The sequence below is a fragment of the Chiloscyllium plagiosum genome, unplaced genomic scaffold (genome assembly GCF_037043375.1).
Source record: "Chiloscyllium plagiosum isolate Xiang-an unplaced genomic scaffold, Cpla_swu_hap1 HiC_scaffold_7, whole genome shotgun sequence".
In the NCBI taxonomy this organism is placed as follows: domain Eukaryota; kingdom Metazoa; phylum Chordata; class Chondrichthyes; order Orectolobiformes; family Hemiscylliidae; genus Chiloscyllium; species Chiloscyllium plagiosum.
The window spans coordinates 10,546,116-10,568,761 of NW_028270145.1; the positions used below are offsets into that span (position 1 = coordinate 10,546,116).

General features: G+C 40.8%; 1 protein-coding gene across 1 annotated transcript in view; it reads left to right on the top strand.

The window, feature by feature from the left end:
• The window catches only part of kcnh3 (potassium voltage-gated channel, subfamily H (eag-related), member 3), a 771,606-nt gene that overhangs the window by 668,076 nt on the left and 80,884 nt on the right, over positions 1 to 22,646 (top strand). Inside the window, exon 10 of the mRNA XM_043692965.2 lies at positions 11,461 to 11,710. Within this exon, the coding sequence (XP_043548900.1) occupies positions 11,461 to 11,710 (250 nt within the window). The remainder of the gene's footprint in view (positions 1 to 11,460; positions 11,711 to 22,646) is intronic.

A 22,646-nucleotide genomic window follows, 5' to 3' on the forward strand; every position in this document is an offset into this window, starting at 1 on the left:
ATTGGATGGGTGGGGTTCAAGGGCAGAGGAGCGGGAAGTGGAAGAGATGCGGTGGAGAGCATCGTCAACCACATCTGAGGGGAAATTGCAGTCTTTGAAGAAGGAGGCCATCTGGGTTGTTCGGTATTGGAATTGGTCCTCCTGGGAGCAGATGCGGCGAAGGCGAATGAATTGGGATTATGGGATGGCGTTTTTACAGGGGGCAGGGTGGAAAGAGGTGTAATCTAGGTAGCTGTGGGAGTCAGTTGGTTTACAGTATACGTCCGTGTTGAGTCGGTCGTCCGAGGTAGAGATAGAGAGGTCTAGGAAGGGGAGGGAGGAGTCTGAGACGGTCCAGGTAAATTTGAGGTTGGGGTGGAAGGTGTTAGTAAAGTGGATGAACTGTTCAACCTCCTCGTGGAAGCACGAGGTAGCGCCGATACAGTCATCAATGTAGCGGAGGAAAAGGTGGGGGGTGGTGCCAGTGTAGCTGCGGAAGATGGACTGTTCCACATATCCGACAAAGAGGCAGGCATAGCTGGGGCCCATGCGGGTGCCCATGGCTACTCCTTTGGTTTGGAGGAAGTCGGAGGATTCGAAAGAGAAGTTGTTCAGAGGGAGGACCAGTTCAGTCAGTCGAAGGAGGGTGTCAGTGGAAGGGTACTGGTTGGTTCGGTGGGAAAGGAAGAAGTGGAGGGCTTTGAGGCCTTCATGATGGGGGATGGAGGTGTACAGGGACTGGATGTCCATGGTGAAGATAAGGCGTTGGGGGCCGGGGAAGCGAAAATCATGGAGGAGGTGGAGGGCGTGGGTGGTGTCCCGAACGTAGGTGAGGAGTTCTTGGACTAAGGGGGACAGGACCATGTCGAGGTATGCAGAAATGAGTTCGGTGGGGCAGGAGCAGGCTGAGACAATGGGTCGGCCGGGGCAGTCAGGTTTGTGGATTTTGGGCAGGAGGTAGAAATGGGCGGTGCAGGCTTGTGGGACTATGAGGTTGGAGGCGGTGGATGGGAGATCCCCTGAGGTGATAAGGTTATGGATGGTCTGAGAGATGATGGTTTGGTGGTGGGAGGTGGGGTCATGGTCAAGGGGGCAGTAGATCACCTGTCTAAAGACAAGGGAGGCACGGTGGTAATTTGGCGCACCGATCTTTACACCGCTGAGGCTAAACGCCAGCTCGCAGACACCTCCTCCTACTGCCACCTTGACCATGACCCCACCTCTCACTACCAAACCATAATTTCCCAGACCATTCATAACCTCATCACCTTAGGGGATCTCCCATCCACCACCTCCAACCTTATAGTCCCACAACCCCGCACCGCCCGTTTCTACCTCCTGCCCAAAATCCAAAAACCTGACTGCCCCGGCCGACCCATTGTCTCAGCCTGCTCCTGCCACACCAAACTCACTTTTGCATACCTTGACACAGTCCTGTCTCCCTTAGTCCAAGAATTCCCCACCTATGTTCGGGACACCACCCACGCCCTTCACCTCCTCCATGATTTTCACTTCATGTCAGCGTTCCGCAAAGACCACTGCCTCTGCGACTCCCTTGTCAGATCCACACCCCCCACCAACCCAACCTCCACTCTCGGCGCCTTCCCCTGCAACTGCAAAAAATGCAAAACTTGCACCCACACCTCCCCCCTCACTTCCCTCCAAAGCCCCAAGGGATCCTTCAATATCCATCAGAAATTCACCGGCACCTCCACACACATCATCTACTGCATCCGCTGCACCCGATGTGGCCTCCTATACATTGGGGAGACAGGCCCCCTACTTCGGAACGTTTCAGAGAACACCTCTGGGACACCCGCACCAACCAACCCAACCACCCCGTGGCTGAACACTTTAACTCCCCCTCCCACTCCGCCAAGGACATGCAGGTCCTTGGCCTCCTCCATCGCTAGACCATGGCAACACGACGCCTGGAGGAAGAGCGACTAATCCTCCGCCTAGGAACCCTCCATCCACAAGGAATGAATGCAGATTTCTCCAGCTTCCTCATTTCCCCTCCCCCCACCTTATCTCAGTCCCAACAATCAGACTCAGCACCGCCTTCTTGACCTGCAATCTTCTTCCCGACCTCTCCGCCCCAATCCTCTCTCCGCCTATCACCCTCACCTTAACCTCCTTCCACCTATCGCATACCCAATGCCCCTCCCCCAAATCCCTCCTCCCTAACTTTTATCTTAGCCTGCTTGGCACACCCTCCTCATTCCTGAAGAAGGGCTTAAGCCCGAAACGTCGATTCTCCTTCTCCTTTGATGCTTCCTGACCTGCTGCGCTTTTCCAGCAACACAATTTTTAAGCTCTGATCCCCAGCATCTGCAGCCCTCACTTTCTCCTTGTTCTTTAAGTCGACAAGTGTGAGTTCCTATTAGAATTATGTTGACCTGCTCAAGCCCCATACCATCTCCTTGTCTTCTAACCCTACATCTGATTGTTAAACGTCCTCTTCATTTGACCCCATGAAGATTTTGGATAGCTGACTTAATTGATCAAACTTTGTTAGGTAAGTTTTAATGCCCTGGAGGCAGCAAAGAAGGTAACGCTGTCCAATTAGGAACAGTGACTGTGATCCATTCAGCGCGATAGGTGGTGCCTTTAACCATGCTTACTGTATGGCTGCTGCTCAGAGGCCTATAGCAGAAAAGCCCATATTGTCACGATGGTGCCTTCATAAGGACAGCAGCAGCTGCAAGTACAGCAGGTATGAAATTGCTGGAGTCATCGCTCTCCCAGAAGTAGCTTCTGTTTGTGGAGGACCAAGTCCTATGAGTTAATGCTGGGATCCAAAGTTTCACATCTCAGACCACCTGCTGTGAAGTCACTGCATTGAAGGATTCCTGACACAGCAGAGTGTCCCTGAGCAACCAGATATAAGTACATCAGAGGCAACCTAATGCAATTCTATCAAAGTTCCAACCTCCCTCAATCACGTACAAAGTCAATTCTATAGCATTGGAAAAATTCAGCCCAATGATTCCAATCAATTTTGCCAGAACAATTCAAAATTCATTTTCCATTTACCTAGCAGGTTTATATATCCTAAGTTAATTATTGGCACACATTTCTGACCCAATCCAAAATCTTGCTGAGATATCCCCTTAAATCTGGACCATCAACCATTGTTGCTGTTATTAGCTTAGTTCAATGATTTTGCATAAGCAATAGTAATTGCTGAGGTGACTCACATGTCTAGGTTACTCATTAATGATGAGAACTTTCTGAACCTGTTTGAACAGAGAGGGCAGTTCAAACACACAGTTTACATTTTATGATTACTCAAATTGTTGAGTTGCCAAACACAGAGCCCTATTTTACAAGTCTATCAGTAAATTAATTAATCAATCAGTCATTAGTAGATTATCCTATGATAATATTGCTTTCAGAAATCTTAGATCAAAGATCAGACATGTTAATTTCATCTAGAACTTGCAATGCATTGTGCATAATTTCAAATCAAAAAATTAAAATTCATTGAAAATGAATGAGTGCAGTCATGTATCCTATTGGTACACCCTAACCACAAGAAATGAAATGCTTCCGAGATGACAGGGCTTGCCAATTTGTGGGGTTGGGCTGAAAGTTTGGGGTCATGAGTTCATAGCCAGCAATGGCCACCATGGAGTTCTGTATAGATTTTACATACGTTAAGTGAGGGGCAAAAGTATGGCAAATGGAGTATAATATGGAAAAAGGTGAAGTTGTCCATTTTGGAAGGAAAAATTCAAAAAGAACATACAATCTAAATGGTAAGAAGTTGCAGATTTCTAAAATGCAGAGGGATGTATGTGATCTAGTGTATGAATTCCTGATGAAGAGCTTATTTTGGAAACATCAACTCTTCTGCTCCTCGGATGCTGCCTCACTGGCTGTGCTTTTCCAGCACCACACTTTTTGACTATGAATTGCAAAAGGCTAGTATGCAGACACAGCAGGTAATTAGGAAAGCTAATTCTATCAAAATGAATGTTGTCATTTATTGTGAAGGGAATCAAATACAAAAATAGATGGTTATTGTAGTGATTGTAATGAGGTCAGCCAGCTGGACCTCATAGAATATGAGTTCCCTGTTTGCAGTTGTTAACCTGATCCAATCAGGGAGCCCTGGCTGACAGCTTAAAAAGAGTGTCAGAGATACTCACACCTTGATAGCTGACTCTGAAGGCCCAGTACTGAAGTCAAAGACTGTTCATGTGTAAATAAAGGGTGACATAGTGATGGAATGCCAGCTTCTGTGGAGTTATTTTGGTTATGCTTCAATTATACAGAGTACTAGTGAGACCACATTTGTGGTGATTTTATACAAGAAAGGATGTAAATACAATGGAAGCAGTTCAGAGAAGGTTTGTTCAATTAGCACCTAGAATTGGCAGATTGTGTAATGAGGAAAGGTTGGATAGGTTAGGCCTGTGATACTGGAGTTTAGGCAAACAGTGAATTGACTGAAACATATAAGATCCTGAGGGGGCTTAACAGGGTGTGGAAAGGATGTTTCCTCTTGTGGGATAATCCAATAGTACATATCACCATTTAAAATCAGGAGTTACCCATTTAAGGCAGAGGCAAGGAATTGTTTTTTTCTGTCAGAGGGTTATGAGTCTTTGAAACTTCCTTTGTCAATAGGTGATGGAAGCAGTGTCTTTGAATAGTTTTAAGGCAAAGATTCTCGGTTTGCATGGGGGTGAAAGGTTATGAGGGGTAAGAGGGAAGATGTGTTGAAGTCACGATCAGATCAGTCATGATCTTATTAAAAAGCAGAGCAGGCCCAAGAAACTGAAGGGCTTTGCCCGAAATATCGATTTTCCTGCTCCTTGGATGCTGCCTGACCTGCTGTACTTTTCCAACACCACTCTAATCTTCAGCATCTGCAGTACACACTTCCGCCAAGAAACGGAATGGCCTACCCCTTGTTGGTATGTTTGTACATGATTGAAATACTTTCTTTTGCTAGTTATATAAAAAAAGGATGTTAAAGCCTGAGTGGATCAGGGGTGGGAAATGGAAGCTGGAGATTATATGATGCAGTTTCCAGGACTTCAGCCAGCCAGAATTAGAAATCACAGATTGGATCCTAATTCAGGAATTTCCTCCGTAAACCTTTACAACTCATTACCTGTCTCTCCTCTTTTAGGATGTTTTTAAAACTATCCTCTTTGACCAATTTTGTGGTAACCAGCCCTAATAACATCTTATGGTAGCTTGTTAGCTGATTTTACTTAATAAGGCAAGTAAAAGTTCCTGCAAAGCACTTTGTGACATCTTATTATGTCTGCAAATAAATACAATGTTTTGTTTTTGTTTTAAGAATGTGCTTCCTGTGCTCATGTAGAAAAAGTATTTTAATGACATAGAAGATTCTCAATCTCTATTGATATGTTTGATTGGAAAGTGGACTCAGAGTTTGTGTACTATGGATGCATTTCAAAGCTTTTAATAATATAGGTAGCTACAATAGCTGACAATTTTTATTAATTTCATACTCCATCACTTTCAATACTTATTCTCCTGGAGCACTTAAGGAAATATTTTCCTTTTTTAACCCCACCTTTTATGGCAAGTCAATTCAATTACTTTTGGGCAGACTGAAGATGACGATGAGTTCCCAACTTTATTCCTGTTGTTATCCACCATGTTAATTCAGTAATAGCCATCGATATCAATAATATTCTATTCACAATTCTTTAGTAGCTATTCATCCAATTAAACTAGGAAGGATGCAGCTAATTCAATGCACAGAGCCTAAAGTTCACAATGTTTTATGTTGCTGATTGAAACATTTTTCAGGGTTGACTAATAGTGATTTAGGTGAACCGATGGACTCTGTTATTAGGAAGTAGGATATCCTTCAGCAAAGGAAACAGTATAGAAGCAGTTCCAAAAGTGGGACACATGGAAATATGAAAAGTTAGTGAACTTAATATCCTGGCAAGCCCAGACCTGCACACTCCAACTTTCACCCCACAACCATTAAATCTCACTTAAAGTGTATCTCATATCTTTTTGTAATTACCATTCCAGCCTAAATGTTGGCCCCAGTATTAGGACATTTATAATTTAGGAAATGGCAGTAAGCAGATTAATCATATTTTACTTTTTAAAATGGTAACGCTCATAACTTCAGGTCAGGTACTGAAGGCATTGGATGTACATGGCAGGTCATGTTAACTTTTTAAGTTATATGTTAAATTGAATGGAAGATGAATAATGAAAAATAACTGCATTTATATAGTTCCATTCATGATATTCTAATGAGCTTTAGTCAATGATTGTTCAGAGACTCTCCCATTCAGTTGAATATGCAAGCATTCCCTATTCCAACAAGATTCACGCCTACACAGTGCTCACCCTTTTGAAAGAGCTCGAATGTTTCGTTTCTGATAATGACATGTTATGAAATAATTGGACTGACCTTTATAAATATCTGCGTAAGTTATCTAAATACAAGGCCCTGTTCCAGAATGCTGAGCAACTGTACATTAATCATAGAAAGTACTGACTTGTAGTTCCAGGCCCCAACGAATACCTTGCTACTTCTACCCTCTTTGAAAAGCATTGTTACAGGATGCCCTATGTTTCCTTAGACAGCAAAGGCAAGACAGAAAGGTGTTCTCATATTCTGGTTATTGTTATTTGCTTTCCATTATTACATGTTGCATATTAAAATTGCAGTTGTAATTATATTTATTAATGTACTAAAGAACAAAATTGCATGAGAACTAATATTTATGGATTCCCATAAATAGAAAAAACTGAGTTACTGCCCTTTCGTTTTCAATTGGCTTGAACATGTAGCCCATTATATGTAATTATCACTTTATAATGTTACCTTCAGTCTAATCAAATTGGTGGGTGATTACATAGAAAATAGAGTAATAATTTCATTTAAAAAATGAAAGTAGCCTCCAAATACAGTGTAAGTTACATTATTAATGCAGCAAGGAAAAGAATAAAATTACAGGCAAGGTCGATAGCTACTCTGTGTTTGGAAAGGCTTGAATGTTAATGTTGACCTGCTGTCTACATGCAGTGCTGGTATCCTCTAATGTACACCTTGTCACAATATTCTCTGATGAACAACCTAATTGTATATCTTCCAAAATATACCCAGTGGCAATCTCCTGTAATGTACATCCAATTGTAGTACTCTCTAATGTGCACCCAGTGACAGAATTCTCTAATGTATACATAATGGCAGCATCCTCTAATGTACATTCAATGAAAGTATCCTCTGATGTACACACAATGGCAGTAACTGAAGGTGAGGCTTAGGCCATTCGTCTTCTGAGATATCTTCCACTTCTTTTAAGCCTCTCAATGTGCCTCTGGGATCTGAACAGTTAACATTTCCCGGCTATCTCAAACTACAAAAACATAATGGATGGATCGGGGTAAAGGAAAGAGGTTTGGGAGAGGAAATCAGAAGGTCATGCTCATTTTGATGTCCGTTTCCATTTCATGACACTTCTCAGAATGAGAGTGTGGAGTTACTGATGAAGGTATAATAGTCATCCACAATGTCTTCCAGTTCCACCAGTTGTTTCTAGGTCTGAGATGTTGATGGTCTTGCAACTAGGAACCATCACCTCCAGGGTGCTGAGAGAATGCATTTTTTGTGGGCCTCTGCAAATGCTCCAGCTTTCTCTCTTATTGTGGGTGATCATCTACAGCAAGGGAGAGAGCAGAATGTCATTGACTATGAGTCAGTGTTTTGGATCAAGTCCAGCATAGCTAAATAGCAGAAGACATAGGAAGCAGTGAGAGGCATCCTAGTATATGACCTATAGTATCAGTATGTTAGGAAGGAGTTCTAAGTATCAGGATGTGCTGCTAGGTTCCTAATAGAGGTCTGGAATATTGAATAGTGTGAGAAAGTATGGAGTCAAATGGGTATGAGACGTGCCCCCCGCCCCACCCTGCCAAACATCAGGATGATTGATTTTCATACTCCTGACTTTTTTTGTGGTGATGTTAATGGAATTAACATAGTAACCTTGAGCAGATGTAATGAAGAATGGGGACAACTTTGAAGTTTCCATTCAATCTCAGTATGCAAGATTGTAAAGGAAGGAGCGAAAAATTAAAACTAAAAAGATAGTAAACAAAGGCAGATGGCAAAAATTTTTGCACTGAAGACAAAGTGAAGAATAAAAAGTCAATTTATTGCCCTAAATTTCAAGCGAGAGTATACGTAAAGGTCCAGTAAGGTCGAAGGAAGGATTTATGCTTAAATTTATGTTCTAGAATTCATACCAAAACACTTACTGAGAGAAAGTGGAAACCTATAACAGTGTGAATTATTTCTGGTGTCGAGGGACACATGGAGTGTCTGGTTGACCAATTTTCACAATGGGATGCCTCAAGCCTATTTTATTTGCTATCACATTGGCTTCCTACAATTGGGTAAAATTATTTACTTCAGAGATAGTGCTGTTGAAATGTGCAAATGGAATAACTTCTTTTTCATCAATAAACTCACAAACATTTTAAAACACACAGTGCTATGAATTCATCCTGTCTGACTTTGAATAATGAACTCTTTTTGACCTCCTTCTGATGTCAGTCTATTGCAGCAACAGTGTTTATTAGCATAAAAATTGATTCTCACCGGTTTTGTAAAGGCCATGTAGATTCTGCTATTCCACAAGGCCAAACAGTGCCTCTCTTTGTGGAGTTTTATTTTTGTATTAAACTGGGGGTAAATGTTTTTTATTTTTATTTTTGTTTCTTCAATTCAGTTGAAGTTACAGTAGCTCTTGAGGTCAATGCTGTTAAATGAAGGCAAACCAGCACACGTAATGCATTTCGAGAAGTTTCTCCTCACTATTTGCATGACAATTTCACACCCCATGTAAAGCTAGTTACTGAATGAGTTGGATTTACAGTAACATAAAGTTTTTGGCGATTGTTGTTATTTCAATAGTGAGATCCAATGGTATTTACAGTCATAGAGATGCACAGAACAGAAATAGACTCCGCGGTCCAACTCATCCATGCCGACCAGATAGATGTCGCATAATATTGCTGCACTGTGAGTTATATACCCCTTTGACTGAGAACTAATGACCAGCAAGGAAAGTTGGCTGGTTAGATATGACTGCCCTAACTGACAAGGCAATGCAAGGCAGAGATACTGCAAATGTCCAGGTGACCAAGCATTAGACAGCAAGTGAGCAGCTCTGAGATGTGACGCTAGTTGCCAGTATGCCATGGAGTGCAGATCTGAGCTTCCTCAATGTCCTGCGAATGGATTGAACAGGTGCCCCGATGGTTAGCAGATATCAGATGTCAGTGTCCGTGGACAAGGGGCGCATATGGCTGGTGCCTGTGGATCGTGCCCTGAGGTGCAGTTTGGTGCTGAGCATCATGAGGGTGGGTCACAGCCAGTATTGAGCTGATGTTACCAGGTACCAGTTCTGACATCCATGTTGAGAATTTTATATATAAAACAAATATATATATGTATATATGTATAATACATAAACAAAGTTACATATTAATGAGGTATATTCTATATCTATAAATGTTCTTTAATGCTCTCTAGAGAGAAACTCATGTCAGCATTCAGCAACTGCACAAAGGTTGCAGTGTTTTGCTCCTAAGGTTGAGATAGTCCTCACTGGACGTTTCACCCAACTCTGCCACATTTCATACCCTAGTCCACATCACTCAGGTTTTTATAGGATTCCACCTTCTATGTCTGACAAAACATTGAATTTACACCTGGGACTTAGAATTGACACAGAATTTACTAGCCTAAGAAAAATTGCTTCTTATTCAGGTCTGATATCAGTTGGTTAGTTATAAAGCCATGGAAGATATAAAATAACATTGCCGTTGTCTTACTAGACCATAGGGCTGTTCTCCCATTAGAAGGAGGGAAAGATGACGGGTGGTAGTTTAACCTGACGGTCACCATGCCTCAGGTGAGGGGAGAGGTTGAGAAGGAGAATCTTTCATGATAATCTCATTCAATGTAGGAATTGAACCTCTGCTATTGGCATCACTCTGCATCGCAAACCAGCCGTCTGAGCTAACCAACACCTCCCCCCGCTCCCCCCCGCCCCCCCCCCAGGACAATATGCTTTACAGTGCAATAAAAAAAGTTAAAGTGCTTTTTAAAAAAAATGACATTACTCCTTTTTCTATTATTTTACTGTTTTTTAAAAAAAGTATTATTGAGATAGCAGTAGAATCTTAATTTTCATGTTGCCATGTGAGTGTGTAATTCACAGGCTGATCGAATAAGACCATGTTCAATGAGTGCAACTGTTATATGTCAATACATCATTTATTTTTAAGTAACTTATTTGGTAGTATTCAGAAAAAAAGTAATGATCACATCTTTGAGAAGTGTGATCTTTCCATCAAAAAAATGCAATAGAAGCAAGTTATTTAACTTCTACACAACGTAATCCAGTAAATCTACCATTTCAGTAGCTGCCACATGGGTCATTTACTCTCTGTTTGGTCTCTATTTCAGTGATACTTATATCAACATGCTGTGTTCCAGCATGATAGAGCATAGATTTATGATAAAGCATATTCTCAACATTCACTATTCAAAATACTAAACCCCAAAGCTATTATGCCTGGTTTCAGTAAGTGGTCTGAAAATAGGTCACCTCATTTTTCACACTTAGTCTATATTTCACTGTAGACAGAATTTAATGTGTTGCAGAAATGAAACCTACAAATACATATGTAGCTTAAACAGCTATGTGTGGTGAATGTGTTGAACATATCCTGTAGGAATACTGCAACTTAGGTTTTGAATTTCAGGAATATTGAATGAGTTATATTTTGGCTATCTGTATTTTTCTCCCGTGTGTAATATTTGACCTTATGTATTGCTGCACATTGCAAAGAGAAAATAAATATTCAGCAGACTTATTCCATCTATCACTTCAGATAAGCAGTTTTATCTGCAGATGGAACATCGTCCTTTACTTGAGTTAAAAACAGTTGGCTAAATGTATGGATAAAGAACTAAACATGATTGGGAACAATTTATCAGCTTGTAGAAATGTCTGCCACTGTCATACATATCTAAGCTGTTTTACTTAACAGAACTGGTATACTTACAGCACATAATATATGATTTGGGGCCTTTCTCTTCTCAAAAATATTTTGTGATATTGATTAATATCACCAGTTGCACTTGTATTTTCACGTTTCCATCACAGAATCAGAATCAGAAATAATTGTTACAGTGCAGAAAGAGGCCATTCAACCCATCATGCCAGTTCTTTCTACCTTTCAATCCTCTCCAGTTTGCTTTATAGCTAGAGGCCTTTTTACAATTTCATCCTAGTTTTATGGCATAAGGAAGGGAATAAAAGAAAGGATGAGTAGTGATAGCACCTGCATGCTCAGGTAACTTTACTGAAAAACAATTATTACCATCTTACCAGGAAACATGCTTTTATTCCATGCCAGTTTTAATCATGTAATATGTTGTCCTCATTCCAGCTTCTGAAAGATTTTCCTGATGAACTGCGAGCGGACATTGCAATGCATTTGAACAAAGAAATCCTTCAGCTGCCAATATTTGAATCTGCTAGCCGTGGGTGCCTTCGATCCCTCTCCTTAAGCATCAAAACTTCTTTCTGTGCTCCAGGGGAATACCTCATCCGTCAGGGCGATGCCTTACAGGCTATCTACTTTGTCTGCTCAGGTTCCATGGAGGTCCTGAAGGACAACACTGTGTTGGCTATTCTAGGTGAGTGAGCACTGTTTTGCCTTTGATACTCATTCCTGCCTGTCATAGCTTACTTGATGGTCGCTGTTAAACCCACATCCCTCTAGTGCTAACTAAAAATCAGAAAGATAAGAGGAATCGATGGATGCAGTGAATTTAAATTTGCAAAACGAATTCAATAAAGTGTCACAAAAGAGGTGATGCCATCAATTCAGGACTTGTAGAAATGAGGTATAACAAATGAGCACAGTTTGAGGATTGGTTAACGGACAGAAACAGAGAGAAATGAGTCATTTTGTAGTGGAACACTATGACTAATGGGCAACAGCAATAGGGCCTCAACTATTTTTGCAATTTAAATCCATTGCTTAGATGAGAGGACTAAGTTAAATGTATTCAAGTTTCCCGATGATATTAACTGAAGTCGGAAAATAAGTAGTGGAGAGAAGCTAAAGAAGTTGCAAACAGATGTGGAGAGGTTCCAACAGTGAGCAAAAATGTAGCAGGCAGATGTGGAGAAATATGAAGTTACCTACTTTGCAGGACAACATAGAAAAGCACAATTTCTTCTATAATATGTGGCTGAAAATGTTGGCATTTAAATCGCCCTTCCATAATTACAGCAAGTCAATGTGCAGGTGACCAGCAATTCGGACAGCAGATAATGTGTTGCCTTTTCTGATAAAGAGATTGTGTATAAGAATAAAGATGTCTTATTACTATTATATAAGGCCCGAAGTAGAGTACCATGTTCAGTTTTGCTTCTTAAATAAGCCTGTGTGTGAGGTTCAGACAGCAGGAAAGGTGCTTAAGTAGTGCAAACGTAATTGTGTCACAAATTCTACTCTAATGATTATGAATGCTTGGGATTCTCTAGAAAGCTATGGCTGTTCAGTCATTGATGGATTTTTGGCTCAAATGTTATTGGGATAGAGCAAGAACATGGAAGTAAGTTAAAAAAAAATTAGCTATATCTTATTTAATGACAGAGAGAGCTACCTCAGCTCCAATTTCTAATGTTTTTAAATGTGGCACTCAGTCTGCACAAAGCAAGATGGTACAAACAGTCATGAGATAAATAGCAACATAATCTGCCTTAGTGATGCTGAATAAAGGAAAGATGTTGGACTAACCACCCTGCTTTTGTATGGAATAATAACATGGCATCTTTTAAGTTCACCTGAAGGAGAACATGGGCCTTGTTTCCCCATCACATCCAAGTCTCCAGTTAATGATGTGAAAGAAAACAAACTTCTCTCTCGAATAAGTAATAATGGTGTGGAATTGAGACATACAGGCCAGAATAAATCAAAAATATTCAGCCAAACTGCAATGTAGGCTACCATGAATTACTTGGAGGGGAAAGTAAGGATTGATGACAATCTTGCAGAATGTCATAGATCTGTCCACTAGATGAAGACTGGATTTAACTCAGCTTTAATATTCCATCCATCAAATATGGTGCCAAAACTATGTCAAGATTTGGGTGTGCTAGTGGAAGGTGACCACTACCCATGGATCTGGATAGTTTAACACAGGAAAGGAGAAGAATTTGAGAGAAAAGTAAATGCACAAATCCTTTTAAAATAGAGTTTCTGCATTGAGTTTCGCATTTAAATATGTACAGATTTTTAAAAAATATATACATTCCGCAATTTAATCTCTATAGCAGTCTCATTATCTAAAATTGAAGGCGAACTTTCAACTTAAGTCTACAGCTCAATCTTACATTTCAGATACTTTCTGAAAATCCATATTCTTATGACCAAGTTCACAGGAGTGAACTGATTCATTTTCTTGTTCCACTCTTGGTCACAACAATGTTTGAATTTAAAAAGGTGACATTGACAATTATTTTATATTGATATTTATTATTGATCAGGTAGTAAATAGCTGTGTATCAGAAATAAATCTGTTAGGTTCTTTTTGTAACAAATAAAGAACAGGTTTATTGCAAATAAAACAGACTCAACAAAAATGTAAAACCAAGAGAACATTTAAACCATGTGCAACTTTCCTGCACAAAAACACACAGAGACGCAAATAGCCTCCAAATCTTCAGAGTGTTATCTTGAAAGTAATGTGGCCAAGCAGTAGTTAAATTCCGGAAAAAAATATTTAAGATTGTCAAAATGTTGGTCCATAGCAGAAAGGTGGCTTCTAGTCAGCAAATATGTTATTGGCATTGGTCAGCACTTCCAATCTAGAAAGGATGGGCACCAAGCTCCTCACAAAGCCTTATTAGTACCTAAGCCCTCCACATTACTTCATATTATCCATAGACTGTCTGGCTGGCCTGCCAATACACCAAGCATTTCAGTATGCATCCCCATCAGCATTTTTCTGTAAACCAACCATTTATCTTAGTCACTGTTTGTCAAGCCAACAGCTGCACTCTCCTGTTCCGCTGTCTGGCTCCAAATATCTCAATGCACACAGTCTCGCTATGAGCAGATCCTGACACTGTACTATCCTCAAAGTGGATGCAATTGACAATCTGAATTGGTGAAGTGCAATATGAAAGTGTTTCTTCACAGTTCCGAACAGTTGTCTTTATTGCAGTTATCAGGTCTCTGAAAGAGGAAAGACATAAGAGTAGAGTTGTGGTGCACAGAGGCAGAGAAAGCGATAGATGAATTCCTACATCATCTGCAGCTCCTATATCAGAAGAGGGAGTGGTTTGAGGGGCAGTTAGGATATGAGAAGGAAAATTAAGTTGGAGGATATTGGCATCCTTATTGGTTTCAGCCTCACTGCTGGATATAACCTCAGTAATTGCTACTCCATCATCTCTTCCATTGGGGTTAGGACATGTTGGTATGGCATTCATTCACTGGTGAGGTGCTGCCTCCTCTGATTGAGCCATTTTGCCCTGCAAGGGAGAGGGAGGTTTAGCACTGTGTGTCAGCTGTGACTTGTGGTTGTAAGGTTAGCATCACTGCTAATTTTTTGATTATCACGCATGAAACAGGATTGATGAAAATATTTAGGAAGTAAGTGATAGGGGCTGTGGTGTGAAGTTGGTAGCACATGGAAGCTACAGACTGTGACCACTTGTGTGAGGTCATTGACTTTCTTGTAGGACTGCATCCAAGTCCTTAAATTAAGACTCTTGACACTGAACATATGGCTGTCTACTGCCATTTGTTTTAATCCCTGAGAGCAAATTACATCATCCTCTTTAACTCCAGAATCAGAGCCCTCTGTGCAGGATAGAAAATCATGGAGCCCCCTATTTGTCATGCATGTCAATGTCTTCCTTCTCCCAAATCTATGTCCATATAAGTTGTGGATTTTTTTTTACATCTACTCCAGTCATAGTGCAGCTCCCTTGCAAATGTTATGAACTTGCTTTAGGTAGTGCACACTCATTCTAGCCTGTCATGATTTTACATCCCCTGCTCAGCATATAGCTACTTAACAACAAGCTTATCCCTGGCTACGAACATTTCAATGAGTAGGAAAGATGAAGTTTCAAAACTACCTGAATCAGATGCAAAGAACATGAATTAATCCCAGGAGTTCAAAGGACGAAGGTGTGAGATCGCCCAGTTTAGATCTAGGAAAGACAAATCTGAGTTTTTTTAAAATTAGGGCCTAATTCCATGACTCTGGTTAAGCACAACTCATGGACTGTTGACCATTTTCTCAGACAGGCTGGACAGTAAGTTGACTTTAGTTGGACAGGCTCCAACTGGATTACTGTTATGGGCATGGAAAGCAAGCCAAACCAAATCAGCCTTAGTATGACTGGATTTGCAAGATGGTGAAATTAAAATATTCAATGACCCTCAAAATTTGCATGGTTGTTCCTAACCAGATTCTAATTAATAAGGGATCTTGGACACCACATTTATAACTTAAATAAAAATTAACAATTTATTATTAATATTGTAACTTCAACAGGACAAAATTAAACAACAAGGTCATCAAAATAATATTCAATTTAAACACAATCCTCTTTGATCGTAACCCCACTCATACACAGACAGACTGACAGACACAGTTAAGGGATATATTGAAAAGAGAAACAAAAGAATTGTAATTTGCCACTTCAATTAAACTATTTCAAACAATGGATGCCAAGTCTTCATACAATGCTTGGATAATAAATTGTTCACAGGCATGCTTGTAGATCTAATTTCAAAGTCACTGGTGAGTACGAACAGCTTCAGTAGACTTCCAGAATTATGCACTGATTTTTTGCAGACTCATTCTTTTCTCAGAACATTCATCAATTCTTTAACTGGAAGAAACCTAGAGAGAGTTAAAAAAAGCGCTGTCTAAGAGTTTCCAGAAATCACTCTATACCTGCCAAAACCAGAAGTGGTTTTCTCTCTCCCTTTTTTTTGTTAATTAATATTTTCTGTAGGTTGGCTGGTTAGTGAGTTTCTCCCTGGATTGACCAACTCAACATCCAACCAGCTACCATCTCCAATCATGGCAACACATGGTCTCGAATCATTCCTGCAATTAGTAATTAAGTTCCATTATCCTCCAGGCCAGTCACCGATAGATAACATCTCCGTCTGTTCTCCTCCCTTTTTTAGAGCACCCACAGCTGTTCAAAGTTCAACTAACCCTAACCTCAGTTGACAGTACCACCAACAAAAATGAGAAAAAGAAATTTAAAATGGGGTGCCGACAATGTAATGGACTGAATTTATACTCAGCCAGAAATCCCCTGACCTTGATGCAAATATCAGAATGAAACCTCTTTCTGTCCTGGCAACTTACCCAATAGTGCATTAGCCGGTGGTGGATCATAAGTATCTTGAGCTAGGCCTGCTGTCTCCATTTGAGGTGCAAATCTTTCCACTTCTGGAAGTTCTCATTCAATCAGGCAGTTGGCAGCTTGCTGGACCCAGCAGCGCCACAGAGAGATGTGGGTGGTTCTTTCTGGGACTCGTCCAGTCTGCAAAACAGATCAACCTCCATCCCCACCTCACAAAGACCTGGATATCGAGGGGAGTGTGATGTTTATTGCTGGAGCCCTGTTGGCAGGCCCAGGGAGGGAAATGGGGGTCCTGAGGTGGCAGGGCTGGCTAGGGAGGGGAATGGGTGGGAAGTCCCTGGGTGCAGCCTATAAAGGAGATATCTCCCCTTGCTTCCCTTATCCTGTCCAGTGGCAGATAGTTGGACTTCACAGTTGGCCTCACTGAGGAAAGAGCCAAAAGTGAACCTGATGTGACTACTAGTTGAACATTGAAGGTCTTTGCTTCTCCCACCACATATAATTTTGTAGCATGGGGTAGGTATGCAAGAGGACAGTGCCCAATTGTACCCCACTCTCCCGCCATCCCAGCCCCTGGGTATGAACAGTACAGTGCAGTTTTCAGGTCCGGGTACTGCGCTTCAGAAAGACACATTGGTGATGGCTGAGGTACACCATAAAAGAATGATATCAGGATTTAAAGGGTTAAATTATTAATACAATCTGCATAAACCTGGCTTGTATACCTTGATTGAGGAGATTGAATGATAATCCAATTGAGCTGTTTAGAAATATAAATGACTTTAATGGGATAGTTACAGAGGGTGCTATTTTCTCCTCCTCGGAGATGGCAGGGGAGATTGCATGAAGAGAAATCATTTGGTGCAATGGCCATGGAAAGATACTCAACCGTTCTAGTGATGTCAACATTTAAGTGCTAGACAAGATGAACATTGTGGACTTTCTCAACTCGCCAGCGATTAAGCCCTTACATTAGTAGCCCCTTTGGGCCTCAATTCACCATCTCCTCAATTACCAGCCCTCCCATCAGGCAAGAAAAAGGCGGCCTTCCCATCTTTGTAACCAGGGTAACCTGTCTGCCCAATTGGGGGCAGCACCCCATTTTTCACAATCTGGGAATGGCTGCTGGCTTGGTGGGGGCAAAGGACTGACCACTGAAAGTCAGCCACTGCCTTTGCCTCCAATCCCACTTAACCCCCACCCCAACTCCTCATGGTACCCACCCTACAAGAAGCCAGAGGTAAAGGCTACCTTTTCACAGTTGGATCCTCTGATGAGTAGAACTCAAACAGCAGTCTGAGAACCCAAAAGCTTCCATCTCTGATTGGCTGCAGCATCTGAGGAATGGGGGGGAAGTGGGGAGCACCACTAGCAAGGCATGTGGTAGGATGAACATCTCACTGAAGCCCATGAGAACAGAGAATTTATGGACACTTAGTGCACCCAGCTCCACACTTAGCCTGAAAAAATGAAAATCACACCTGATTAACTACTTCCCTTGGTAGGAGAATCAAGAACATTGGGAATATTATCTTAAAACATCCCGAAAGAGAAGTTAAAATCTGTATCTCTTCACTAAAATGTCATGTACATACACCAAGTAGAAATTTCCAAAACTGAGATTGGTAGATTTTGGTTGTGTATGGAGCATGAGTGGGTAATTAGAACTGATTAAATTATTGCAGCGCAAGCCTTGGGGCATGAACACTGGGCTGTTACCCACATATTGTTAGGAAAGGAGTGTAAGTGTAGATAAGCTATGTTCGAATTGAAAGGCAAAATTGGATCGATGGGCTGAATGGTCTACTTTGGTCTTACATTCCTTATCTATCCCACATTATAACTCGGAACAGAAAAATAGGTCATCTTACTTCATAATTAATTTATATTTAGAATAGCAAATTTTCTTTCCAGAATTTATTTGCAAAATGGCAAATTAAGTACATTTCAATTCAATAAATTATGTAAAATTAATGCTTAAAAGATAAATGCCTGACTGGAACTACTGGAAAGGCACTTCTGAGGATTTGGTTCCACTTGGTTTCGATGGAAATTGTTGTATACAATATGGAAACAAATATAAAGCCTCAACCTCCAACCTCTGAGTCGTTTTATTTACAATTGATTATTTCTAAAATGTTTGGAAATGAATGACAACTTGAATTTATATTGCACTTTTAAAATATTCCAAGGCACGTCAGGGAAGCAGAATAAAATAAAATGGGATTTGAAAACAAAAATGAGAATTTTGAAATCAGGGCATTGCTTAATCAGGAGTCACTCTGGTTACAACATCAGGTGAAAGGAAATTTGATGTAACTAAGGACACAGCAGCAGTTTTGGATGAGTGTAGTTTACAGTGGATGGAAAATGTGAGGCTGGCCAGCAAAGTGTCAGAGTAGCCAAGTCTAGCAGAAAGAAAGACATGGATGAGGCTTTCAGCAGCAGATGTGAGATGATGGTGAGTTGGAGTTGGGCAGTGTCACTGAGATTGAAATCAGTAGACTTTACAATGGCACAAACATGAGGTGGAAGCTCATCTTGGAGTCAAGTATGCCACCAAGGGAACATACAGTCATGTTAAGCATTGTTCATGGATTAAAAATTTCCAACGTGACCTTCAGCACTGCTGACATTCTGAATTTTACTGTCACATTGAGGAAAATGCCATCTGACCTGACAGCAGTGCCATACCTGACTTGGCATTGACTGTGTCTGCCTTAGATTCACACCTATGTGATTCAGTCTGAATCTTTATAGTTTCATTGTAACAGCATTGATTTCTATTTAGGAAATCAGCCTGCAGTTTAAATGGGATGATTCCTCATTACAATACCACTTTAATTAGAAGTAATGCAAGAAAATAGGTTAATGACAGACAGCAGAGCATGTCATTAATAGATGTTTGTTCGACCCTCAGTTTTCCAGGACCCCAACTTCAATATAAATGTGGCCGTAGATTGAGACTTGAATTCTCCAGGGGAAAGGTGCATTCACCCACTGGCAATTAACGCCATGCAATGATTGTGTTTACATGAGTCCTGAAGGGGACATAGAAATGGTTAAACTCTTAATCTTGTGGTGCCTGAGAATACTTCTATCTTGCATCCAGAGAAAGACTGGAGAGGATTTAACAATGTCATACGTGTTATTCACATTCTAGTTATTGCTCTGAAGTGTTTATTTCTAATATAATGTTAGTCTTCTGAATATAGGACTTGGGAGAAGCAGCAGGTCATTCTGCCCCTCCATGCAATAAGATTATAGCTGATCTGGTTGTGGTCTCAACTCCATTTTCTTTTCCACCCCCTTGACCTTTGACTCCCTTAATCCTCAAAAACCTATCTAATTCAGGCGAGAATAATTTCAGTGATTCAACCTCTACTATTTTCTGGGGAAGAGAATTCCACAGACTAACAATTACCTGAGAGATAAACAATTTTGATCTCTATCTTATTCTTAGACAGTGTCCCCTAGTTCTAGGCCCCTCCATCACCTTAAAGAAGTCATTCCTTCCTAGCATCCACCCTGTCAAGTCTCCTAAGGTCCTTAGATGTTTCAGAAAGACCACCTCCCAATCGTTCTCAATTCGAATAGGTAAAGGCTCATTACTTATCCAATTTTACTCCACAAGATAAGCCCTTCATCTTCTACAGTGAAGCAAGCCTTCCTGAATTGCTTTGAAGCAATTATGTCCTTTTCAAATAAAGAGATCAAAACTGTACACAGTACTAACCACAGATATGGTTTCAATAATGGCCCTTACAGCTGCAGTAACATTTCCCAGCTTCTGTACTCTATTCCACTTGCAATAAACACCAATATTCCAAGTGCCTTCTGGAATGCTGTATTTATGTGATTTATGTACCAGGAATCCCAAATCCTTTTGTACAGCTGACTTCTCAAATCTCCAGTTAAATATCATACTGTACTCCTGCCAAAGTGGACTACTTTACATTTTCTGACATTATACTCCATTTGCTCAATTTTTCTCCTTCACTTAACCTCCTTATTTCCCTTTGTAGAACTTTTTACCTCCTCTTGACAATTCACTTTCCTACCTATCTTGCTGTCATTGACAAACTTAGCTACCATACATGCAGTTCCTTCATCCATGCATTGATACAGATTGTAAATGGCTATGATCCCAGCACCATGCCCTGTGGAACTCCAGTCAACTGCCAACTTGGAATAGTACCAGTTATTGCTGCTCTGCTTCCTGTTAGTTAGCCAGTCTTTATCTGACTAATACATAATTCCCTGTACCATGAGATCAATTTTGTGTAGTTCAGCACATCTGTGGGTCTCTTTCATCCAGCTCATTTATTACATTTTTGTATTAATTCACAGAATGTGGGCATCACTGGCTGGGCCAGCATTTATTACTCTTCCCTAGTTGTTCTTGAGGGGATGGTGTACTACAGCAATCTATTTGCTTTTTTTGTAGATCCACAATGCCATTAGGGAGAGAATTCCAGGGTTTTCCCAGTGCCACTGAAAGAACAGTTGACATCCTTCCAAGTCAGGATGTTATGTGGCTTGGAGGAGAAGTTGAAAGTGGTGGTGTTCCTATATATCTGTTGCCCTTGTCCTTTTAGTTTGGAGTGGTCATGGGCTTGGAAGCTGCTGTTGAGTGAGTTGGTGACTTGGTGAGTTTCTGCATGGCATCTTCTAGATGGTACAAACTGCCTGTTCGAAGCGATCGGTGGTGAAGTAAGTGAATATTTGTTGATGTGGTGCTAATCGAGTGGAGTGCTTTGTTCTGGAAGGTGTCAAGCTTGCTTCTTAAATATTATTGGAGTTGTCTTCATCCAAGCAAATGGGGAGTAATTCTACACACTCCTGCCTTGTCCTTGTAGATGCTGGACAGGTGTTAGGGAGTCAAGAAGTTACTCTTTGCAGGTTTCTTAGTCTCTGCATTTGTAGCCACAGTATTTATGTGGATAATCTAATTTAGGTTCTGGTCAATGGTAACCACAGGATGTTGTTAGTGGTGGAATTCAGTGATGGCAATGCTATTGAATGTCAAGCAGTGATGATTAAATTGTCTCTTATTGGAGATGGTCATTGCTTAGGACTTGAATACCATGGAGATCATTTGCCATTTGTCAGCTTAAGCCCAGATATTGTCCAGATCTTGCTGCATTTGGGCATTGGCTGTTTCAATATTTGGGGAGTTGCCAATGGTACTGAACATTGTGTAATCATCAGTGAATATCCCCACCTTCTGACCTCATGATGGAGGGAAGGTCATTTTTGAAGCAACCAGAGATGATTGAGCCTAGGATACTACCCTGAGGAATTCCTGCAAAGTTGTCCTGGAGTTGCGGTGACTGACCGCCAACAACCACAACCATCTTCCTATGTGCCAGGAATGACTATAGCCCTGATTCCCATGACTCTATGACTCCACTTTTTCTGGGGTTTCTTGATGTCCCACTAAGTCAAATACCATCTTGATATCAGGGGCAGTCAATCTCACTTCACCTCTGGAGGTCAGCTGTTTTGTTCATGTTTGATCTATAGCTGTAATGCAAACTGGAGCTGAGTGCCCTGGTGAACCCTCAAAGAGTTCTAATAAGTTAGTTAAACATACTTTCCCTTTCACAAAACCACGTTACATACGAACAAATGAATTAGGAGCAGTGGTAAACCATTTGGCCCATCAAACCTGTTCTGCCATTCACTAAGGTCATGACTGACCTGATAGTGACCTCAATTCCACATTCCAACTAGTTTAGTCTGCCCGGATTCCATTACCATATTTTGTGTGACCTGGTATAAGCTCATTTTTAATGGATTGTAGAAAGTTTCCTGTTGAGAGATGTTATGCTAAATGCCCAATATCTTCCTGCTTGTTACCTCTCTGTTTTCTCAATACAAATTTGCTAGTTTCAAGTGCCCTGGTACTCATCCCGAACATAAGGAATTCTGAAATATTTTGGACCCTTGCCAATCATGCACTTTCAATCTGGCTTTCTAAATTAGATAATCAAATGATTCATCCAGTGATATGAAAATAGCTCCAAGTCAAATAGCAAAATAAGTATTAAACATGAAATACGTGTGGATTAATTCACATTGCAAGCCCATAACTAATCAGGCACATTTCTGCCCTGCAGTCAAAATACTTTTTTCTTGCCTTTTTAATGAAATAGAGCTGAAACATTTGAAGAGATTGGTCTTTAGGTTACATAAGTAAGTGACATTGCACTTGATGTA